At 41.9% G+C, this 22215-nt stretch overlaps 1 protein-coding gene across 3 annotated transcripts in view; it reads left to right on the top strand.

The window, feature by feature from the left end:
* LOC146624955 (polypyrimidine tract-binding protein 2-like) overlaps nt 1–17909 on the top strand; it is a 33913-nt gene extending 16004 nt beyond the window's left edge. For all 3 annotated transcript variants that reach the window (XM_085362572.1, XM_085362573.1, XM_085362574.1), the window contains exons 10-14: nt 906–939; nt 1573–1665; nt 15975–16191; nt 16434–16511; nt 16643–17909. In XM_085362572.1, coding sequence (XP_085218698.1) covers nt 906–939; nt 1573–1665; nt 15975–16191; nt 16434–16511; nt 16643–16772 — 552 coding nt within the window. In that variant the 3' untranslated portion in view covers nt 16773–17909. The remainder of the gene's footprint in view (nt 1–905; nt 940–1572; nt 1666–15974; nt 16192–16433; nt 16512–16642) is intronic.
* The last annotated feature ends 4306 nt before the right edge of the window (nt 17910–22215 follow it).

A 22215-nucleotide genomic window follows, 5' to 3' on the forward strand; every position in this document is an offset into this window, starting at 1 on the left:
TCTGTGAATGGTTGTGTTATTCTGCCTTTGGACAGTATCTACACCACTTAAAGCCCTGATGCTAAGATACTGTGCTCATGCTTTCTTTTAGCTTTGTGGATTTGTGTGAATGCCATGTTATACTGAAGTGGCCTTCACATCAACTCTTGCATGCAAGATTTTGTTGCCTTTTATACTGCATGCTATCTAATCTCCTTGTGAACTCGTGTCACACCATTGCTGAAAGACATTCAGTTTTCTCACAGCTGCTGCATGTTCTATTTGTCCCATTGTTGTGAATGAGTTTGAATATTATTATGATTTGAGATGAATGTACCTTTATCCCATGCTTGTCTAGGATGAAAGCCAGTTTTTTTTTTAAACTTTGCTCTATTTTCTCCAAAGACAACATTGATCCAAGCCATTATCTCTGACCAAACTACTTGCATTATTCCAGTGTACTGACCTGTATTTTATTTTTTTTGTCCCTCCCCATTCCTCATTTTTTAAATTTCCTTACCCAAATTTGCATTTGCCTCCCTGATTTCTCTCTCTCTCTCGCTCTCTCTCTCTCGCTCGCTCTCTCTCCCTCTCGCTCTCTCTCTCGCTCTCTCTCTCTCTCTCTACCCTGCTCCACCTTCACTCCGTGTGCTGGTGGGGATTTTATAAATTTATAACCTTCAATCACCCTTTCTTCCTCCCATATTAACCAACCCTTCTTCCCCTCCATGACCCCTCATCCACCGCTTGCTCCCCTCCTCCATGACCCACCACCTCCATCACTCTCCGGGGAAAAACAAAAACCACCATTCCTCCTACCTACCTCCGTTCTGGATCGATCTGTCCATCTCTACCTCCGCTCCGCTCCGACTCTTCTACCTCTCTACCTGTCTCACGCTGCTTGTTGCTCTTCTCTCCCTCTAAAGATGGTTACGCCCCAAAGTCTGTTTACCCTCTTCGGTATGTTATCGTTAGCGCTCTCTCTCTTCTTTCTTTAGCTCTACTTTTCTTTCTTGTATCTACTCTTTCTATTCTACTTTCATTCTGACTTTTTGTTGTTGTTGTTACTATTATTATTGTTGTTATTATTATTATTATTATTATTATTATTATTATTATTATTATTATTATCATAGTTATTATTAATATTGTCATTGTTAGCATTACAAGCTTCTCTATATTTGTTTGCTGATTGTAGATTTGGTCATTTTGAATCCTCATTGACCGCCTGTTAATTGGTTTGGGTTATGTCATGTCATTACTTTGCCCTAAAATTTACTACTTAGTAAGAAGTTAATGCATGTCTAAGCCATTGGTTTTTGCATGCTGTTTTTACTTTTAGCCATCTCACATAGCTTGATAACGTTTCTGCTTAGAGGGTGCTTCTTCTTTATCCTTTATCTGTTTTTTCACACACTTTCATACACCTCACACTCTACAGTCTAAAATAAACCTGTGTTTCTATGCTGTCGTCTCTGCTGTACCTTGTTTTTAAATATCCTTGTCTCCTGTGAAACCTTGAGATTTTTCTAACTGCCTGCTTTTTTTTGTCCCAACCTCTTCTCCTATTGCCGGCTTCTGGGTCTGTCACAGGAGTGTATGGTGATGTCCAGAGGGTGAAAATTCTTTACAACAAGAAGGACAGTGCTCTCATACAGATGTCTGAGTCCAATCAGGCCCAGCTAGGTAAGTGGATATCTCTGTTATATGGATGTCTGACTGGTCTGTAGTGCAAGTCCCATAGTATGCTGTGTAATAAATATTTTGGTCCTGTGTTGATCATTACACTTTTCTTAAATATAATGCAGCACAGTCATTACTTGCCAGAGAAAGTAATTCTGTTACTTTTTTACTCAGTAAAATGAGCTGAAACGCAGGCTTGTATAATTGGCAGCTAACAATATAAACATTAGAATACAGTCCCACACACCAGCACAAATGCATATCGTGAGGACACATACACACTGTCTTTTAGTTTTTACATAAGAACTCAAAGCAAAGATGGCAACCAGTGATGTCACTGTAGAAATGGTAAATGTCTGTATTTATAATGAGGCGATCGTGGCTCAAGAGTTGGGAGTTCGCCTTGTAATCAGAAGGTTCGAGCCCCGGCTTGGACAGTCTCGGTCGTTGTGTCCTTGGGCAAGACACTTCACCCGTTGCCTACTGGTAGTGGTCAGAGGGCCCGGTGGCGCCAGTGTCCGGCAGCCTCGCCTCTGTCAGTGCGCCCCAGGGTGGCTGCGGCTACAATGTAGCTGCCATCACCAGTGTGTGAATGTGTGTGTGACTGGATATGTAAAGCGCTATACAAATACAGGCCATTTACCATATATAGCGCTTTACTAGTCCCTAAGGACCAGTGTGTTACTAGTCCCTAAGGACTAGTAAAGCGCTTTACATATCCAGTCATCCACCCATTCACACACACCAGTAGGCAACGGGTGAAGTGTCTTGCCCAAGGACACAACGGCCGAGACTGTCCAAGCCGGGGCTCGAACCGGCAACCTTCCGATTAAAAGATGAACTCCCAACTCTTGAGCCACGATCGCCCGATAGAAACACACGTATAGGTAGAAATAGAGGCTACAGTGCTCAAGCCTGACTTCTTCATCCTTTTGTTACTAGAGATGGACCGATCCGATATTATGTATCGGTATCGGTCCGATACTGACCTAAATTACTGGATCGGATATCGGAGAAAAATAAAAAATGTAATCCGATCCATTAAATATCACGAAAGCACCTCACAAAACTTGCAACACGCCGTAACTCACCTCAGAACGTTAGCATGTCGGAGCAGTATGCATCACGTGATAGAGCGGCTGTGGCATGCGGGACCTGTCGGTGGTCTGGATAGCATGTGGAGCTTCGCTAGCAACCTGGCATTTCATCTCCGACAAAGTTATCCCCGAGAGAAGTAAAGCAAGTGTGTAAGTCCATCTCTGAATGTTTGTAAAGCATTCCCACGTTAAGCTTAACGAGCGACTGCCTCTCGCTCTCCGGCTGCTACTTCAATCATGAAACTGCTTAACGATCAGCTGATCGGCTTTTCTGTCGCGAGTCCGTCTTTGTTTTTGGCCCACTTTGCACCAGAAAGAGGAAACCAGCGGCTGAACAACAGCAGCACGTTTAAGCTTGATCAGCTGTTGTTAGAATTTATTTAATATTACTTTCTACACCAGGATCTTTTTCTACAGCTGACGCTGGTAACTGTGCAGGGGCGGATCTAGCAAAGTTTAGCCAGGGGGGCCGATAGGGCATGAACAGGGAAAAGGGGGCACAAAGACATACTTTTCTTTCTTATTCTCATTTAAAATGTCTAGCTTTTAATAAATAATTATCTGACACCCAAAGTTTTAATTTGATGTAAAATGAATAGAAGTCAATTACTGTATATAGTGACTATTAAGTCTAATATACCCTAGTAAGCTATAGTACATTTTCCTTTGGGAAGGTACCATCTGTGCAGTCTGCAATTTTGTTGAAGAAAGATGTTGAATCTATTTAATATTTCTTGAAAAATAATTGATTTCTGTGCATTTTTTTTCACACTGCATCAAATTAAGGTTGATTACGTTGATTAAGCATCATGAGGTGGAGCGTGAGGGGTGGTTCCCTATTTTTTATTTATTTATTTTTGTTGTTGCTGGGAGTTGGAACCCTATTAGTTAGGTTGCTTAATATTTATGCTAAGTACTCTTTAAAATACCAGAATAGGGAGGATGGTGTAGGTCTAAGTTTATTAGATTGATCAGTATTGCTGAACTATGAAATATTTTTTTTGTATACAGGTATAACAGAATAGCTTTAGTGTAGTTGTTGTTTTAAACTTGAGTATGAACTTGCAGACTTGCAAAATGCAGCAAGATATTTTAAAAAACAGTTTTGTTGATTAAAAAACACTATATCGGATTCATATCGGTATCGGCAGATATCCAAATTTATGATATCGGTATCGGACATAAAAAAGTGGTATCGTGCCATCTCTATTTGTTACACATGGTTCTGGGTCAGCATGCACTCAGCTTTTTCATTGGCTAGCTCTGTGTCTGCATGTTTTCTGCAGGTACTTGCGCCCCAGTACCAGGGTGGCTGTGGCTACATTGTAGCTTGCCATCACCAGTGTGTGAATGTGTGTGTGAATGGGTGGATGACAGGTTGTGTAAAGCGCTTTGGGGTCCTTGGGGACTAGAAAAGCGCTATACAAATACAGGCCATTTACAGGCCATTTACTTTAAAAGAGATGAAGTTAGCATTGTAACATGGTTATTTGTCCTGGATGCAGTTTGCAATTTACCAGCAAACTGTTATCCATTTATGCAAAAACAAAATAAAATAAAAAAAATAAAGAGTCCTTCTGTGTGTCATCATACAGGACACTTAAGCCCCTTTTCAATTAGTACCTATTCAGGTTGGCTCGTCACAGTTTTCAGGGTTTGCCATTAGGTCATAGTACCAGGTAACAGGTCCTTTTTTTAGCACCTACTTGGCCATGGTTCCAAATGATCCCAAAATGTGACGTCAACAGACTGCATGCCACCAGTTGGCTAGTCAGTGGCGTCACGAGAGTGTCTCATTCATGAAAATCAAAACCGCCGTTTTTAAAACCTGGCAACAAAGGAAATGGCTAGAAAAAACAATGCCATGGTCCACAGACTGAGCAGCAGGCATATCGTCGCCTCGATGTCCACTTTGTAGCGTGCGCGTCACATACTAATTACGTCATGGGACGCTCAGCTGTGTTGCTATAACGATGGACACGCGCAGTTCTTCCATTTCTAAGACTTCCTGTTGCCAACAAATCTGTGAGAAGGCAAGGTAAGGAAGACAGAGCCCCTGCAGGACTACAGCCAGGGACATGCTCTGTGATCCACATGGGGTTGACATCAACTGCATCACTGACTACATACATTTCTGTGAAGATACCTAAAGCGCCTTGAGGCGACTGTTGTTGGGATTTGGCGCTGTATAAATAAAATTGAATTGAATTGAATCCCAGCCAGGACTGTATGCTGTTTTTCCAACAATAAGTCCTGGATCAACATTGACAAGAAGGCCCTGCTGAATGAGTTGAATGTGGGGCTAATAAGGTGTAGATGCATACAGACCAAAGTCCATCTGAATAACACCAAAGAGGTGTGGAGAGATGCAGCTGATGCCCTCAATCAGATAAATTGGCAGTAGCCTGCACACAGCACGAACAATGAACTGACTCTCTATCTTAACAGGGTCAGTACTGGGTCCCCTGCTGCCAGTCCTCATACCGGACTGTGATAGTAGGGATGGGTATTGTTTAGGTTTTATCCGATACCGGTGCCAAACTGGTACTTTTGAAACGGTGCCGGTGCTTAAAGAATGGAGAACACAAACTTTGTCCATAAACCTCTTAGCAGTCTCTTTTTTTTCTGCAAAATGATAACCAAGTTAGCCTTTTCTGTTGATACAACATACCTCCTTTGGTTGGAACCGGTGTTTAAACAATGGAAAACACAAACTTTGTCCTAAAACCTCTCATGTTTAGCTGTGTTTGGTTTTTTTTTTTTGTAAAAGGATAACAATGTTAGCCTTTTCTGCAGCTATCACCTTAAAGCACTTGTTGCAGGCTGCTGAGTTTGCATCTCTTGCTGTGTACAGCCAGACTTTTGACCGCTTTGACCATTTTTAATCTGTAGCTCTGCTCTAAAAGAACATACGTACCGTACCGCCTACTATCCTTGGAAAGGTAAAATGATTGGCTAGAATCCAAAGTGTATGACATCTCAAGAAAAAAAAAAAAGCACTGAAATGTGCGCTGCTTTTCGGTCTGGTTACTACCGGTTATGTCAGAACCGGTGCCATAATGGCACCAGATACCGCTACCCATCCCTAGTGATTGGTGTCCAGCTAAGAGCGTAAGTGTAGGGACTACACCAAAGCAAAGCTATAGACCCTGGTCGCATCAGGTCTGAATGACTTCAGACCAGTTACCTTGACGTTAACATGTCATCAAGGTGCTGGAGAGACTGGTTCTTGCCCGACTTAGCTTCCAGGTGAAACATGCTCTCAACACTCTTCGGTTCACTTACCAGCCTCTTGTGGGGGTGGATGATGCTGTTATCTGCCTGTTGCAACATGCTCGCTTTCACATGCGTGGAACTGGTAGCATTGTGAGAATCATATTACTTGTCTTTCCAAGGAAAAACAATTCAAGTGAGAAGTTGCTCGGGGTGGGTATCACCACTTCTCCTGTCTCCTGGATTGCCGACCACGTCTTTAAGGTTGGGCAGGAGTGGTGAGGAACTATGTGGAGAAGTCTGGAAGAAGAGCAAGCATCTTTTATTGTTATTATATGTTCACACATAACGAAGTTTTGTTTTGGTACCTCGGCACACATCAGACACAAGTTGTTGTTTTTTTTGTGTGTTTGTTTTTTAAAAAATACGTGTTTACAGAAACCTATTCCTATTACAGTTATATAACCGATATGGACAATGTGTAGACTTTCAGCTTCCATTTGAGGGTATCCACATTGAAATTGGGTGAAGGGTTTAAGAGTTTTTGCTCCTTAACACGTGCCAAAAGTAATTAGCTAATTGACTCAAAGTCGATTCCATGGCCAGGTGTGGGCAATTCCTTCATTATGTCATTGTCAGTTTAGCAAATAAAAGGCATGGAGTTGATTTGAGGTGCACTATAAAACAGTTGAATGGACACTATCTATGTGTGCAGGAAGTCACAAATAGAATTTAGATGTATTTCACAGATCTGGGGGAAAAGCTCTCCCTCAGTCTGGTGGTGCATGTTTGTATGTTTCTATACTGCTTACCAGATGGAAGCATTTTAAACAGTCCATTGCCAGGGTGGGTGGGGTCTGCAGTGATACGTCAGTGCCGGAGATGGCAGTAGGATCAATAAAGTAATCCGCAAAGCTGGAAGCATCATAAATCAGAACTTGGAGGCATTTGAGTCATTGAGAGACGGGACTGTGCTCCACCATGGATAACCCATCGCACCTGCTCTACTCCACACTTCTAAGGCAGATTTATAGTCTACATTTTATTTATTAAATGCAACTTACACTTCTCTCTTACACAACGCCAGTCTTACATTTACTTTTTTTTAACCAACTTTTACTTTACTATTTAAACCATTTTTACTTTTCATTGTTTTTTGTCACTGTTGTATACTGCAGGAATTATATCTCATAATATAAGGCCCTTATTGGACACCTGTGACACTCTTATTTTAACTGTGTTGTTTATTGTTGTGTATTGTAGACTCTACTATTTTTACTTTATCATGCTGTTGTGACACAAAAAAATTCCCTTATGGGCTCAATAAAGTATCCATCTATTTAACATAACAAAATCCTTTTAGTGCTTTGTTCGAGATCGAATGCATTCCCCTCTCGCCCCTTTAGGCGGTCTTTATCCTCCAAGCTCTGGTCCTCTACCAGAGGCCTGGGAGCTTGAGGGTCCTGCGCAGTATCTTAGCTGTTCCTAGGACTGCACTCTTCTGGACAGAGATCTCCGATGTTGTTCCTGGGATCTGCTGGAGCCACTCGCCTAATTTGGAAGTCACTGCAATAAGTGCTCTGATTACCACTGGGGCCACTGCTACCTTCACCCTCCACATCTTCTTGAGCTCTTCTCTGAGCACTTGGTAATTTTCCAGCTTGGTTAGCCACCACCATTTTGTCTGTCTGTATCTGGAAGTCCCACAGGATCTTAGCTCGGCCATTCTCCACCATTCTTGGGGGCGTCTCCCATTTTGACCTTGGGACTTCCAGGCCATACATGGCACAGATGTTCCTGTATGCTATGCTGGCCACTTGGTTATGGCGTTCAATGTATGCCCTGCCTGCTAGCTTCTTACACCCTGCACTTCTGTGCTGGATTGTCTCAGGGGCATCTTTACACAGCCTGCACCTGGGGTCTTGCCTGGTGTGATAGACCCCAGCCGCTATGGATCTTGTGCTCAGAGCTTGTTCCTGTGCTGCTATGATTAGTGCCTCTGTGCTGTTTATTCATAAGGTTAGTTAGTAGAGTTGCCAACCGTCCCGTAAAAAACGGAATCGTCACGTATTCAGAGAAAATATTACGTTTTGTATTGAGCTGAAAAGGAACACAGTTTGTCCCGTACTTCAGCTAGAATAGAAAAAGACACAAAGCTGGAGTTATTCTGTGTATTTACGCTGCATAACTGGCTCTTCTTCTCTCATTCTCTCTCCTGTTTCTACTTCAATCATGAAACTGATCAATGATCAGCTGATCGGCTTTTCTCTCGTGTTTATTTATCGCCCACTTTGCGCCAGAAAGAAGAAACCAGCGCATGTCGCGTTAAACAACAGCAGCACGTTTAAGCTTGATCAGCTGTTGTTAGAATTTATTTAATATTAATTTCTAGTATCAGCTGATGTTTGCTGGAGCCACAGCTGTAAAAAAGCTGCTGGTCATGATATGGTTTGGTTATCTGGTGAGAGGGAAACATGAAGCTGAAAGCAGGAGATGTCCTTACTGGATCATCAGAGCTGAACAGGTGATGGAGAAACAGGTTTACCTTTTAGGTGACATGAGTGAGTTGAAGGGAAGTTATGAACTGTTTCTGAGAGACAAATAACACCAGGATCCTTTTCTAAGTAGCTGACAGCTGGTAACTGTGCAGGGGCGGATCTTGCAAAGTTTTGCCAGGGGCCAGGTAGGGCATTAACAGGGAGAGGGGGGCACAAAGAAATACTTTTCTTTGTTATTCTCACTTAAAATGTCTCACTTTTATTAAATAATTATCTGAATCTTACAACCAAAGTTTTTATCAGATGTAAAATGTATAGAAATCATACATATACCAACAAGACTGTACATCACTGTCACAACAGCGTTTGTTTTCATTCAAAGGCTTTATGGCTTTTCCTATAATACTTGGTGGGCCAGTCTCTAGTCAAAATGCCCAGGCTGATTTTTTTGTCCCAGCACAGCCCTGGGCACGTCACGCAGTGAGTTAATCTGAGCAGGTGCATTAAAAAAATAAAAGGCCGGGCCAGCGGTGCATATCACAAATTAGCTCGCATAGACACATTAGTTGTGCTGCTTCTTAATGACGGTAACCCCAACTACCAGATTCAACCTGTAATTGGCTAAAAATAACTTAGCCAACTGGTGAGAGGGACGTTGCTAGCTGGCAGTTTTTTCAAGCGATGTTGAAATTTCCACATTCCAACACTTCAAATGCTTCAGGAGCTGTCTGCTCAGCGCTGCATCGGCACCATGGAAATATACAGATACATCCGTAGACTCGAGACAGAATTCACAGGCGTATGGACCAATGTTTTCTTTTCTGATCAAACCAGAAAGCTTTAATGAGCAGCTGGGTTTGTCTTGCCTTAATTTCCTGGACACAGAGGACATCGAAATGCAGCTGATTGAACTGAAAAGCTCGACTCTATGGGAGTCTTTGCAGAACTACGAATGCAGCTGGAATCCACAGCTGTGTGCGTTCATGGAGCTTGCATTTTCAATTCAATTTTATTTATATAGCGCCAAATCACAACAAAAGTCGCCTCAAGGCGCTTCATAGGTAAAGAGAAAAACCCAACAATCATATGACCCCCTATGAGCAAGCAGTTTGGCGACAGTGGGAAGGAAAAACTCCCTTTTAACAGGAAGAAAGCTCCAGCAGAACCAGACTCAGGGAGGGGCGGGGCCATCTGCTGCGACTGGTTGGGGTGAGAGACGGAAGACAGGATAAAGACATGCTGTGGAAGAGAGACAGAGGTTAATAACAGATATGATTCAATGCAGAGAGGTCTATTAACACATACTGAGTGAGAAAGGTGACTGGAAAGGAAAAACTCAATGCATCATGGGAATCCCCCGGCAGCCTACGTCTATTGCAGCATACCTAAGGGAGGATTCAGGGTCACTTGGTCCAGCCCTAACTATATGCTAAAAAAAAAATCAACTGGCATGGTGTCCAATTGTGTGCCAAAATTGGACATTTTTGTACAACGTCTGGATATTCATGTATTGACAGGGCTGTAGTTTTTCATTGTTTCACTTTAGAAACATAAATCTTTGCACAGATGATGTTTATATGTTGGTTACTGAATTTCTGGAACCAAATGTGATCTGAGGCATATTTTTCAATGGGTTATATGCTAAAAATTAAAAAGAAATAATTAGGTGAGGATAAAATCTACTTACTTTTTCTGTGTTCCAGTCTCAGTAACTTTGACACAGTAATATCTGCTTCAATATTTACACCACTGATGAAATTTCCCAAGTGTTAGCTTTATTTTGATACCAATATTGTAAGGACAGAGTTTGTAACTGCAGAGAAATAATAAATTAAATTTGGGCGTTACATTTTCGAGCAGGAAGCTCAGAAACTCCCTTGGGGCTTAAGAGGTTAAGATAAGATGGGGCCTGATTATTTAGGACCTTGTATGCGAGGAGCAGGATTTTGAATTCAATTCTGGATTTAACAGGAAGCCAATGAAGGGAAGCCAATACAGGAGAAATCTGCTCTCTTTCTAGTCCCTGTCAGGACTCTTGCTGCAGCATTTTGGATTAACTGAAGGCTTTTCAGGGAGTTTTTAGGACTTCCTGATAATAATGAATTACAGTCGTCCAGCCTGGAAGTAATAAATGCATGAACTAGTTTTTCAGCGTCACTCTGAGACAGGATATTTCTAATTTTAGAGATGTTGCACAAATGGAAGAACGCAGTCTTACATATTTGTTTAATATGTGCGTTGAAGGACATGTCCTGGTCAAAAATGACTCCAAGGTTCCTCACAGCGTTACTGGAGGCCAAGGTAATGCCATCCAGAGTAAGAATCTGGTTAGATACCATATTTCTAAGATTTTCAGGGCCGAGTACAATAACTTCAGTTTGATCTGAATTAAGAAGCAGAAAGTTAGCGGCCATCCAGGTCTTTATGTCTTTAAGACATTCCTGCAGTTTAACTAATTGGTGTGTGTTACCTGGCTTCATGGATAGAAAGAGCTGGGTGTCATCTGCATAGCAGTGAAAATGTATGCTAGTGTAAACAGAATTGGTCCTAGCACTGAACCCTGTGGAACACCATGACTGACCTTAATGTGTGAAGAGGGCTCTCCATTTACATGTACCAATTGGAATCTATTAGATAGATATGATACAAACCTGCTGGGTCTATAGATGGCTTTTTGAGTAAAGGTTTAACTACAGCCACCTTAAAAGCCTGTGGTACATAGCCGATTAGAGATGGGTTGATCATATTTAAGATGGAAGAATTAATTAATGGCAGTAGCTGGTATTTTGCGCCTCTGGTATTCTTTCCAAATCCTTTCTGTGCCATATACTGACCCATGTACCTGTTCATCTTAGCCGCTATGATGCCTGACACAGGCTTACATGTGGTACTCAGGCAGATTATTGGTTGTTAGATGGAAGGGACCGGTCCCTTCTGGGGGTCCGTGGGGATCAGGACTGTCTGGCCTTCGATTAGCCATTCCATGTGTCTCTAATCAACTAGCAGCTCGTTCACTTGTACTGCCACACACTCAGGGAGTAAGTAAAATTTTATTTATATAACACATTTCTAGATAAAAGATCACAAATGGTAAATGGCCTGTATTTATATAGCGCCTTACTAGTCCCTAAGGACCCCAAAGCGCTTTACATATCCAGTCATCCACCCAGTCACACACACATTCACACACTGGTGATGGCAAGCTACATTGTAGCCACAGCCACCCTGGGGCGCACTGACAGAGGCGAGGCTGCCGGACACTGGCGCCACCGGGCCCTCTGACCACCACCAGTAGGCAACGGGTGAAGTGTCTTGCCCAAGTACACAACGACCGAGACTGTCCGAGCCGGGGCTCGAACCGGCAACTTTCCGATTACAAGGCGATCTCCCAACTCTTGAGCCACGATCGCCCCAAAGTGCTTCACAAGGTATAAAACAAAAAGAGACAAAAGTTAACAAAATGCACTTCTAAAAAGATGTGTTTTTAGTTGTTTTTTTAAAAGTGACCACTGAGTCTGCAGATCTTGAGAGGAAGAGAGTTCCACAGTCTGGCGGCCACAGTGGCAAAAGCTCCATCACCCTTGGTTTTCAGCCTTGTATGCTGTAAATAACAAGTAGGCCCTGATCACAAGACCTCAGGGACCTACTAGGGACATAGGGCTGTAAAAGTTCAATGATGTAGGCTGGTGCTTGTCCTTGAAGAGCTATAAATGTCAGAACCAGTATCTTAAAATGGACTCTGAATTCAACAGGGAGCCAGTGCATCTGTATAAGCAACGGTGTCACATGGGAGTACTTAGATGTTTTTGTCAGAAGCCTTGCTGCAGCACAGTCACCTTTTCCGCCAGTAGACTTGAGCCATGTCAGAGCCTGGTGCTGTCCAACTCTTCATACTGGAGGCCATTTCTTGGATGTCTGCCGCTGTTCAGGGAGGTCGCAGATGCCAACAGACTTAATAAACTGATCCGTAAGGCCAGCAATGTTGTGGGGATGGAGCTGGACTCCCTCAAGGTGGTGTCGGAGAGGCGGATGCTGTCCAAGATAAAGACAATGTTGGATAACACCTCCCACCCACTCCATGACATGTTGGTCAGTCACAGGAGCACGTTCAGTGAGAGACTGAGATTACCGAAAAGCACCACTGAACGACACAGGAAATCATTCCTGCCTGTGGCTCCCTGTACAACGCATCCACTTAACACACTGTTTGCTGCTACAACTACACATGTTTCTTTTCCAAATATTTATTTATAAGTGACTTATGTATGTATGTATGTATGTATATATATGTATATATTGTACTATTCTTAGTTAGCGTATTGTCTGTCTTGTCTTAATGTTGGTTTAAAATGGAGCACTGTAACAAAAAATAATTTCCCCCAGGGATCAATAAAGTATTCTGATTCTGATTGCTGTAGTCTGCCCTCAGATCCACTAGCCACTGAGCATTGGCGTTATGGGTTGCGTCCTTCTCCCATATGCTCTTACAATATTGTTCCGTCTCCAGCCTTGGTGGTACTGTTCTCATATTGTTCCCCTGTTACTGGGAGTACACCTTGGATGGTTCTGTTGGCAGCTTCCAAGGCCTCAGATATGGACAGCTTGCTGTACTCCTTAAGCACCTTTTTTTATTGCACCTTTCTGCCACTCCGATAGTTGGCTAACCTCCCGCTGTGCTACCTTGATCTTTACTTCTAGTCTCCTTCTCCATGGAGGGTACTGCTCCTTGTGGCTGTTCAACTTGTAGCTAAGCATCTCACTGATCACTGCTGCCGTGGTGTAGATCAGCTGGTTAGTTGTTTTTGTCTTTGCACTAGGATGATGTCGGTGTAAATGTGCAGTCATATTCGTTGTGTTCCCACTAGTGCTTTCAGGTTAATCTCGTTGAAATGACCTTAACGCCACAACACGGCAAATCTCCGTTAACGAGCTACCGCGGATAGCCCCGTGCATGGGGCTAGACGGCCAACACGTTAACGAGCTAACTGCGCTAACACACTAGTTCACACCAATGTAATTAAGCATTGCATGGCACATCCAACATACTGTTTTACTTTAGTCCATGACTCGCTTACCTTCAGGGTCATACGTCACATGAAAACCAAAATAATTCCAAACGCCAGATCTGAATGAGGGTGGGGGAGGTCCATCTTGCAAGGAGAGCTTAACTTCTGTCTCGCTAGCTTGCCCTGCGCTCTTCCTCCTGACTATGCTGTCTGTGTTAAGCGCTCAGTGGATCTGCGCTCGACAGTGCAGCCTAGGCGGAGTAGTCGAACGCAGATTCACTGAGCGCTCAACACAGACAGCATCGTCAGAAGGAAAGTTGATAAAATAAATTACAAATGTTGTATTGTTCGATACATATGCGTACCCAACCGAAAGCACTGTATCGAACGGTTCAATATCGATACGAATATCGTTGCACCCCTAATATATATATATATATATATATATATATATATATATATATACAGACAATATAAACATATTTAAAATTAAAGGAATTTGAAATGTACATTGTGCCTGGGTTTAGAGTGTCTGGAAGAGAGTCCTGTCTCAGTCAATTATAGATGATGTGAGAGGGCAGGTGTGTGTGTTTAGGGGGGTCCTTCACACAGCTGTTCCCAAACCACGATGTCATGTTCTGTGTGAGGATGCTCTCCACAGCGCCTGTATAGAAAATCCTGAGGATCTTTGGAGAGACCCTGAACTTCCTCAGTTGTCGTAGGTGGTACAGGCGCTGCATAGCCTTTTTGGTCTGGACCTGAATGTGGGCAGCCCATGTCAGGTCTGAGGAGATGTGGACACACATCGCGATAGAATATGGTTAAAACACGCATGCGCAGTGCATTTGTTTTCATATGCACATGGCGGCAACGGAGAATGAGAAGGGGGAAAGCGGATCGTTGAGTGAAACGGATGAACCAGAATTAGTTTGTAAAAATGGTGCAACTTCAGTGATGTGGAACTGGTTTGGTGTTTGTCCGTCAGATACCCACCAAAGCACTTTTTTTTTTTTTTGTAGAACATGCAAGCGGGCCGTCGTTATTACTGTATTTGTCGGACTAAGGTGCTCGTAAATCTGGGAGTAATCTGGGTCCTAAACTCCATCAAGTCAAACGAACACTGCGACACACTGAGAGTTAAAAACTGTCTAAATTCTTTCATCTTTAATAAAATGATCAGTGTTGCTGTTTTATCATGTGTAACAATTAAGTTTAACATCCAGGCATCCATGAAAACAGAATTTATTACATTTAACAGACTTAGAAGTTAGCAGGAAGTTAGCTCGCTAGTTTCCACCTAAACATGATATAGCATGTTCTGACTGAGAGATTTCTGAAAAAATTCAAATGTACAGCTCTGCTATCACTTCCAACATAAATGAAGACAAAACTAAACAGCAGTGACGTTTGTAGGGTTACTGAAGTTGGGCTAGCTGCTATATCATGTGCTATGTGATCGCTAGCGACACAGCTATGTTAGCATAACATAAACACAGTGAAGCTGGAGGATGAACGCTAACTTTTTTCCACTCGATAAAAGTTAACATGAGGGTTCCCGATGGTTAGAGACAAATGCAGTCACATGGCAAGATGCTGTAAACGGACCAAACTTCAGTCAGGAGAACAACTGAGATAATCCATCCACAATACGAGGTTAGTCATTAATATACTGCAACAACATGGGAACAGAGCAGCTGTGATAGAATACAGCATTAATGAATCGATGGTACAGAAGTGGAGGAAGCAAGAAGAATGAGTTTAATAAAGTTTGATTTATCTGACTGCTTTGTTTCGCTTAATGTGCCTTATAATCCCGTGAAGTTTATGGTCCGAAAAATACGTATTTGACTTTTTTATTTGGCACACTGCAGTTTAATGTTGCAAAGCACCTCTTTTTAACTTTAGTGGATATCATACATGGTTATGCTGAGGATGTGTCAGCCCATTTCTACTGGAAATGCCCTTTGGTTAAACATTCAGCAAGGAATTTGCATTTGCACTGTTACATTTTTATATAGCTTTAATGCACATAAAAAACAGCTGCTTGTTTAAGTGAAAATGAATGGATGGGTTTTTTGCGCTAGTAAAGTTGTGGAGTTGTATTTTGTATTTTGTCTCGCATCAATTATATCGTCAGTTATATCGTTATCGCAAATTTTCAAATGTATATCATGATGAATATTTTTGGCCAGATCACCCTGCTCTTGTTGCAAGCAAGCATTGTAGTTCAAACAACGTACTTTGCCCTGATTTTTAGTAAGGTCTCTTGGCTGCAAGTTTTACAGCCAGAATGTTGGATTTGCAAAACAAACAAAACTTCCACTCTCACCTGTCCCCAGACGAGCCGCTGCGTCCATGCACACCGCCATCTTACATTACATCTGAGTGGATGTGTTGAAAGATTTCACTGTGTTAAAATGGCATAGGAATGTAAAAACTTTGGGATCTGTTGATACATAGCATTCATCCAACTGATATTTCTTTTACCCCCACTAAAGCTATGAGCCACCTGAATGGACAAAAGATGTACGGGAAGATCATCCGGGTGACACTGTCCAAGCACCAGACGGTGGCATTGCCTCGGGACGGCCTGGATGATCAAGGTCTGACCAAGGATTTTGCCAACTCCCCACTTCATCGTTTCAAGAAACCAGGTTCCAAGAACTTCCAGAACATCTTTCCACCCTCTGCCACTCTTCACCTTTCCAATATCCCGTAAGTACTGGTATGGTCAGTTGGCATCACACAGAGGACATGCCACCGAAGGATTTCTGAAATACTCCTACTAACTAGCACAGCTGTTAATGCAAGAGATTAACTGTGTTCTTGGTGTGGTGGCTAATGAACAGATCTCATTGTTAACAGTTTATATTAAAACTGCTAAATGATTAGACTTGGAGAAAAGAGCTGATGCTAAAATCATGTATGATTAGAGTCTGTGTCTTTCACTTTGGCAGACAAGATGTGACAGAAGATGACCTGCGGCTGCTCTTCTCCAACACTGGAGGCACTGTGAAAGCATTCAAATTTTTCCAGTATGTACAGCTGTCCTACCTACTGGACAAGTCCAGGCTAACATTTGTTAAAGATTCCCATAAACCTCCATCCTGCCACTTCCATCCATCTAGTTAATCTGTGGCATTTGTCTCTGCTTCGTGTTTTCAAGAGATCGCAAGATGGCTCTGATCCAGATGTCAACAGTGGAGGAAGCCATCCAGGCACTGATCGACCTTCACAACTATAACATGGGAGGCAACCAGCACCTGAGAGTCTCGTTCTCCAAGTCCACCATTTAAGAATGTGACCCACAGGCTCCGGACACTATGACTGTGATGGTTGAACTATTTCAAGCTCCTAGATTGTCTGAACACCAGGGGGACCACATAGATTGAATCAGTTATCTTGATTGTATCATTCCTTGATATCCTTTTATTTTCTTTAAAAAGAACAACATTGGATCTCCCCAGCTCTTTCTGAAGTGTCTCTCCATATTTTTTTGTCAAGCAGAACCTTGAAATGGTTGGTTGTCCCCCTGTACGTTAGTTGGATGTAAATCGGTGAATCATTTTTAAATGAAAAGATACAGTACTCGTGTGCCTTACTCAACTATCTTTTCCTACAGTTGGATATGTTAATTTATCAAACTCCTACCGAGGCACATTAGTATTAATGAGTTGATGAGAATGCAAGATGTTTTCTATTCATCTAGACAGAACAGTCTAGAAGCTGTGCCTCTGACTAGGCATAGCCGTGTTTCTTCTCCAATTTTAGATGACATTTTCCTTTTTAGTTTAGCAGCAGGAGAGCTGAATATTCCTGAGGTAAAATGTTTTTGGTAGCCTATGACATGCAGTTTAACTGGAACGCCTTTATTCCAAAGGGATGTTCAGTGGAAGATTGTTCTAGCACAATCCATGCATAAGAAACTATGACAATGTAGTAAAGTATTTTGTTATGTGATTTTGAAGCCTTCCTTGCTTTTCTTTTCTATAGCAGTGAGGTTTAATAGTTGGTGACAGTGTTCTTTAAAGCATGCATGATGATAGGCTCTCACATAAGTGTTGCATGCTGTGGAAGCAGTAAAAAGATGAGTCCACTGTGATTGCATTGTCATGTGACACTGTACTTGAGAGGGCTACTCAGTTGGACCAAAGTTTCGGTGCCTTTAGTGTTAAATCATATAAACAAAAAAGAGCATTTTAATTGTTGTGTATATGGGGAAGATGTCCACGATTCAAAGTGTTCACTGAATTCTTTTATTTTTAAATCACAAACCTGATTTCATAGGCATTTGTTCTGAACTAATCCTGGTGTATATACATTTTTTTTTTTTTTAATCGTCAAAGCTATGTTTTTGTTTTTTTAATGTAGTTCAGAATGTAAGGATTTGGACTCAAGCTGGTGCAATTAAAGGATAAAATTTTTTTCTAACAACGGAGGTTCAACTTGGTTTTCTGTTTTTTGAGTTTCCCCTCTCACGGTGTCTCTTATGTGTTCCGCATTACCTCTGTAGCATGTCTAATAAAACTCTTCTGTAGCTCTGCATTCACTTCCTCTGTCTCACTCCTCTATTTTATGTCTGCTCACTTCGGAAACCATCTTCAGTCCTAGGTGGGAGAAGACCAAAATCAAGTTGGAGACACTTGAAAGCAAGCTCTAATAAACCAGATTGAACCCTGTGAAGTTTCTAGATTATAGGACACTTTCTCGATATGTTTCCCACTCTGCCAGCTTACTCAATCTGTTCCTTTAATATCTCGCTCTTCTCTCCTCTGGTATTTCCCCATTTTCTGATTAGCCTAAGGACCACTGCTGTCCTGACCATCTGTTTGGGAGAGCTTGACACAACCACAGGCATCAGTAACAGGCACTTTTTAGTCTTTGCACACAGCTTTAGCCTGTAGAAATGTGAGGGGTTTTGATTTAGCCAGCACTTGGGTCTACAATAGAAATAAAACTCAGCTGACAGGGAACATATAAACCACACAGAAGGCCTGCAGCTAAACTGGGGGTTTAAACTGGGAAACTATCTGTGCACTGACAGATCCTATTACATTGTATAGAATAATAATAATGGATTGGATTTATATAGCGCTTTTCAAGGCACCCAAAGCGCTTTACAATGCCACTATTCATTCACTCTCGCATTCATACACTGGTGGAGGCAAGCTACAGTTGTAGCCACAGCTGCCCTGGGGCAGACTGACAGAAGCGAGGCTGCCATTTCGCGCCATCGGCCCCTCTGGCCAACACCAGTAGGCGGTAGGGTAAAGTGTCTTGCCCAAGGACACAACGACCAGGACAGAGAGCCCAGGGATCGAACCGGCGACCTTCCGGTTACAGATACGCTTCCCAACCCCCTGAGCCACGGTCGCCCATGCCATTCGCCCAGAATGGCATGAAATGTAATGGACACAGCATTTAAATGTGCAGAAAGTGAATTTCAATCTGTAAATAAAGCACTATTAATCTACTTTCTATTAACCGGAAGGTTTCGTTCGCGGTTCGTTCCCCGGCTGCTCTAGTCTACATGCCAAATATCCTATGGCTTCAAGTTGCTCTCCGATGCAGCTGGATGGATAGAAAGCACTAATCTAGAAAAGCATAGACAAATGTGCTTGGCTGGATAAGACAAAACACTTGGCTTTGCTCATGCAGTCCATTTACTATTTACTCCCTGAGCTAGAAATGACTGAAACACTGGGAGAAGTGCTAGTACTCACACTACACCACAGTTTTCTTATTAATTTAAAGAAATCAGTGCATCTAGTGGCATAGTTCTAGTGATTAACAAAAGTGGAAAAATGTGATTGTCAGTCCGTGATTGTGAGGAACACTAAGTTTGAACAGTGTGGTATCTTAGACTAGAATAGAATAGCCCTTTGTTGTCACCGTACATGTACAACAAAGTTGTGGGTGCTTCACACAAACTCTAATGTTCTCCATGTGGTAAGTGTCCATGTGCTCATTGATCCTGGTCCCTCCTGTTTAGGTCTAGAGGTAACTTAAAAAGGAGCCAAAATCAGGCAGTGCTCCTGAAAACAAACACAAATGGCCTCCCACTGGTGTTTTTTGTGTCCTGTCTCCTCCTTCATGCTAGAGTCAACACACTACTTCCATTTACTGATCACAATCATTTTCATAAGGTGACAGTGCTACCTGTAATATTAATATTCCCTTTTTTCCCTTTAGAAGCTAACTTTCTTCTGTCATATTCATCAGACTCTGCTGATGAAAAAGTGAAAAGTAAAATAAGCCCACATGCACACACCCACGGTGTTGTCTTTTACTTGTGTTTTTTGTATTTATTTCTGATTTTTTTTTTTATTTACTAAATAAAGGAAAAGTAAGAAAAATGTATTTATAAAGGGCAATAAGCAGCTGCACAGCATTATAGAACAAAACGGTAAGATAAAAAAGGAATATTAGTGAAAGTGAAGTAATTATGTAGTTTAAAAGCCTAGTTAAACAAAACTGCTGCTTTCTACGAGTCCAGATGGTCTGCTAACCAAAGATGTACTGGGAGACTGTGCGAAAGTCTTGGTGTCACAGACTTAACTAGTACACACCATACAACACCTCACCTGGTGTTGGGTCTCTCTGCAGTAGACTATCACTTCCTGTTCCTGTTACAAGTGACAGTGGTTTTATCTGCGTAACCCATGTAATTAAAAAACCTTTAGATAATAATTAATTAGTGAAGGTTACAAATAATCTTCTTATGGCCTCTGACGGGGGACTCATCTCCCTGCTTGTCCTGCCAGTGCAGTTCTCCACAATATTGACTGTAATATTATCTTACCGCTATTACAGCATGTTGTAGGTAGTAAATATACTGCATTGTATCAATAGACTGCAGTTTGTTCCTGTAAATGGGGACTCCATTACAAAGAATGACTCCTAGCATGTATAACCTGACAATAATGAACTTGTGTATGTAAAGAACAGTGGAACATTTAAAAGGATGAAAATAATAAAGTTGCTGTCGCTGTGTTGATGTAAACAGGCTTCGTTCCATCAGGGACCGGGTACATCCACATGACTTTGTGATGATGGACGCCCCTGTCAGGATTGTTTGAAGAAGATTGCACTCCACAGTCCAGTCCTGGGCCTGTGCAGATGGCCTGATCCATCATCATGCAGACATTTGCAGCTCACTATTAGTGCCATGGGTTTTTATTTTGTGAGCGTTCAGTGGAAGTGCTTGTGTCCTGGATTGGGCTCTGAAAACAAAGATGACATGATGTATCAATGCAAACCAGAGGAGCTAATCAATACCTAGTCTTTGCAATGCATCACTAGGGCTGGACACTGTGATCCTGCTCTCTGTCACCCAGATTATAGATGACAGGACAAAGTCTCATGGATGCTGTTAGCTCATGGGTTTCTGCACTCCTGACTATAAAAACACATTGGAACTACGAGTTTGAAAGTAGGAAATTCTCATTCATTTTCTATCTGAAATAATAATAATAACTTTGTTTGTATAGCACAACACAGGGTTACAAAGTGCTTCACAGTTTGAATAAAACCCACACACTGAAGTATACAAGTTAAAACATGCAGACACAATCAACCACACAGTCAGACATTCATTTCAACAGACTCACATATACACAACCAGTTCCAAACTATGGCCGAAAATAAAGGCGCAAAGATTAAGGGAAAGCTAACCTGTAAAAATTTGTTTACAGTAGTCGTTTAAAACAGTTAGTAGAGTCAGCCGACCTAATTGACTCAGGAAGGCTGTTCCGAAGTTTGGGTGCAACAACCTCCAAAGCACGATTACCTCTAGTTTTGAAATCAGAGCAAGCGACAGGTAGGAAACCTTGGTTAGAGGATCGGAGAGGCTGATTGCTCTGTAGCTCTGCTACAGATACAGCCACTTAAAATGACCTAACTAGTATAATTGCAATAGTATAATTAATTGCAAGCTAGCATTTAATGCAATACAAATAGCCAGACATAAAGCACTCAGATTGCACAATAATATGTATGTACATGGGTACTTCTGTTGGAAATATGTGGTGCTTTGTTCTAAACATTTCCTGTGATTAATAAAGTCAGTGAAAAGCTGCTGCACTAGAGGGACCCAAAGCTTTGGCACTGTGCTTAAAAACTATTGGTAATCCTTGCCATTTACCCATTCCAAACAAATTAACAGATATAGCTGTAACGATCACAGTCACGCCAGCTTTCTTGATGGATGGTATTACTCAAGTTGTCTGCCGCTAATCTTAGTACTTTCATCTTTGTGATTTATTTTAATACTCTGGTTAAAAAATGTTGAGCTGTGAAAGGGACACTCAGAGTGCAACAACAGGCACATGTCCCATAAATAAATGTTCAACATAATACTGCAGTATTCATTCATTCCTAGTTAGGTACTTAATGGTGCAAAAACTTCATGTACTGACAGGTAGGAGAGAAATAATATTAGCATATACCCCAGCCTGAATGAGTGACCATGCAAATAGTGCTCTTAGCCTTCATAGATGGCGATCTTTTCAACTATGCAATCAAGACATTGTCTATTTTATATGTTTTCTATATCGTTTCTTGTGTGTAATCACATTGCCCGCTGTGAACCACCAGTACCACATCCATCGAGTTAACACTGATGTAACACTGTGTTTGACAAAGTCTCTAGTGCGGAGACTGCCGGCTATCGGTTGATTAATCTGAAGCAGGGTAGGCGAAGCATGACTGACTTTTCTGTTGATTTCTGAACCCTAGCTG

The sequence above is a fragment of the Diplotaxodon limnothrissa genome, linkage group LG9 (genome assembly GCF_057381915.1).
Source record: "Diplotaxodon limnothrissa isolate DT_005_m linkage group LG9, D_limnothrissa_male_GT1.1, whole genome shotgun sequence".
Taxonomy (NCBI): domain Eukaryota; kingdom Metazoa; phylum Chordata; class Actinopteri; order Cichliformes; family Cichlidae; genus Diplotaxodon; species Diplotaxodon limnothrissa.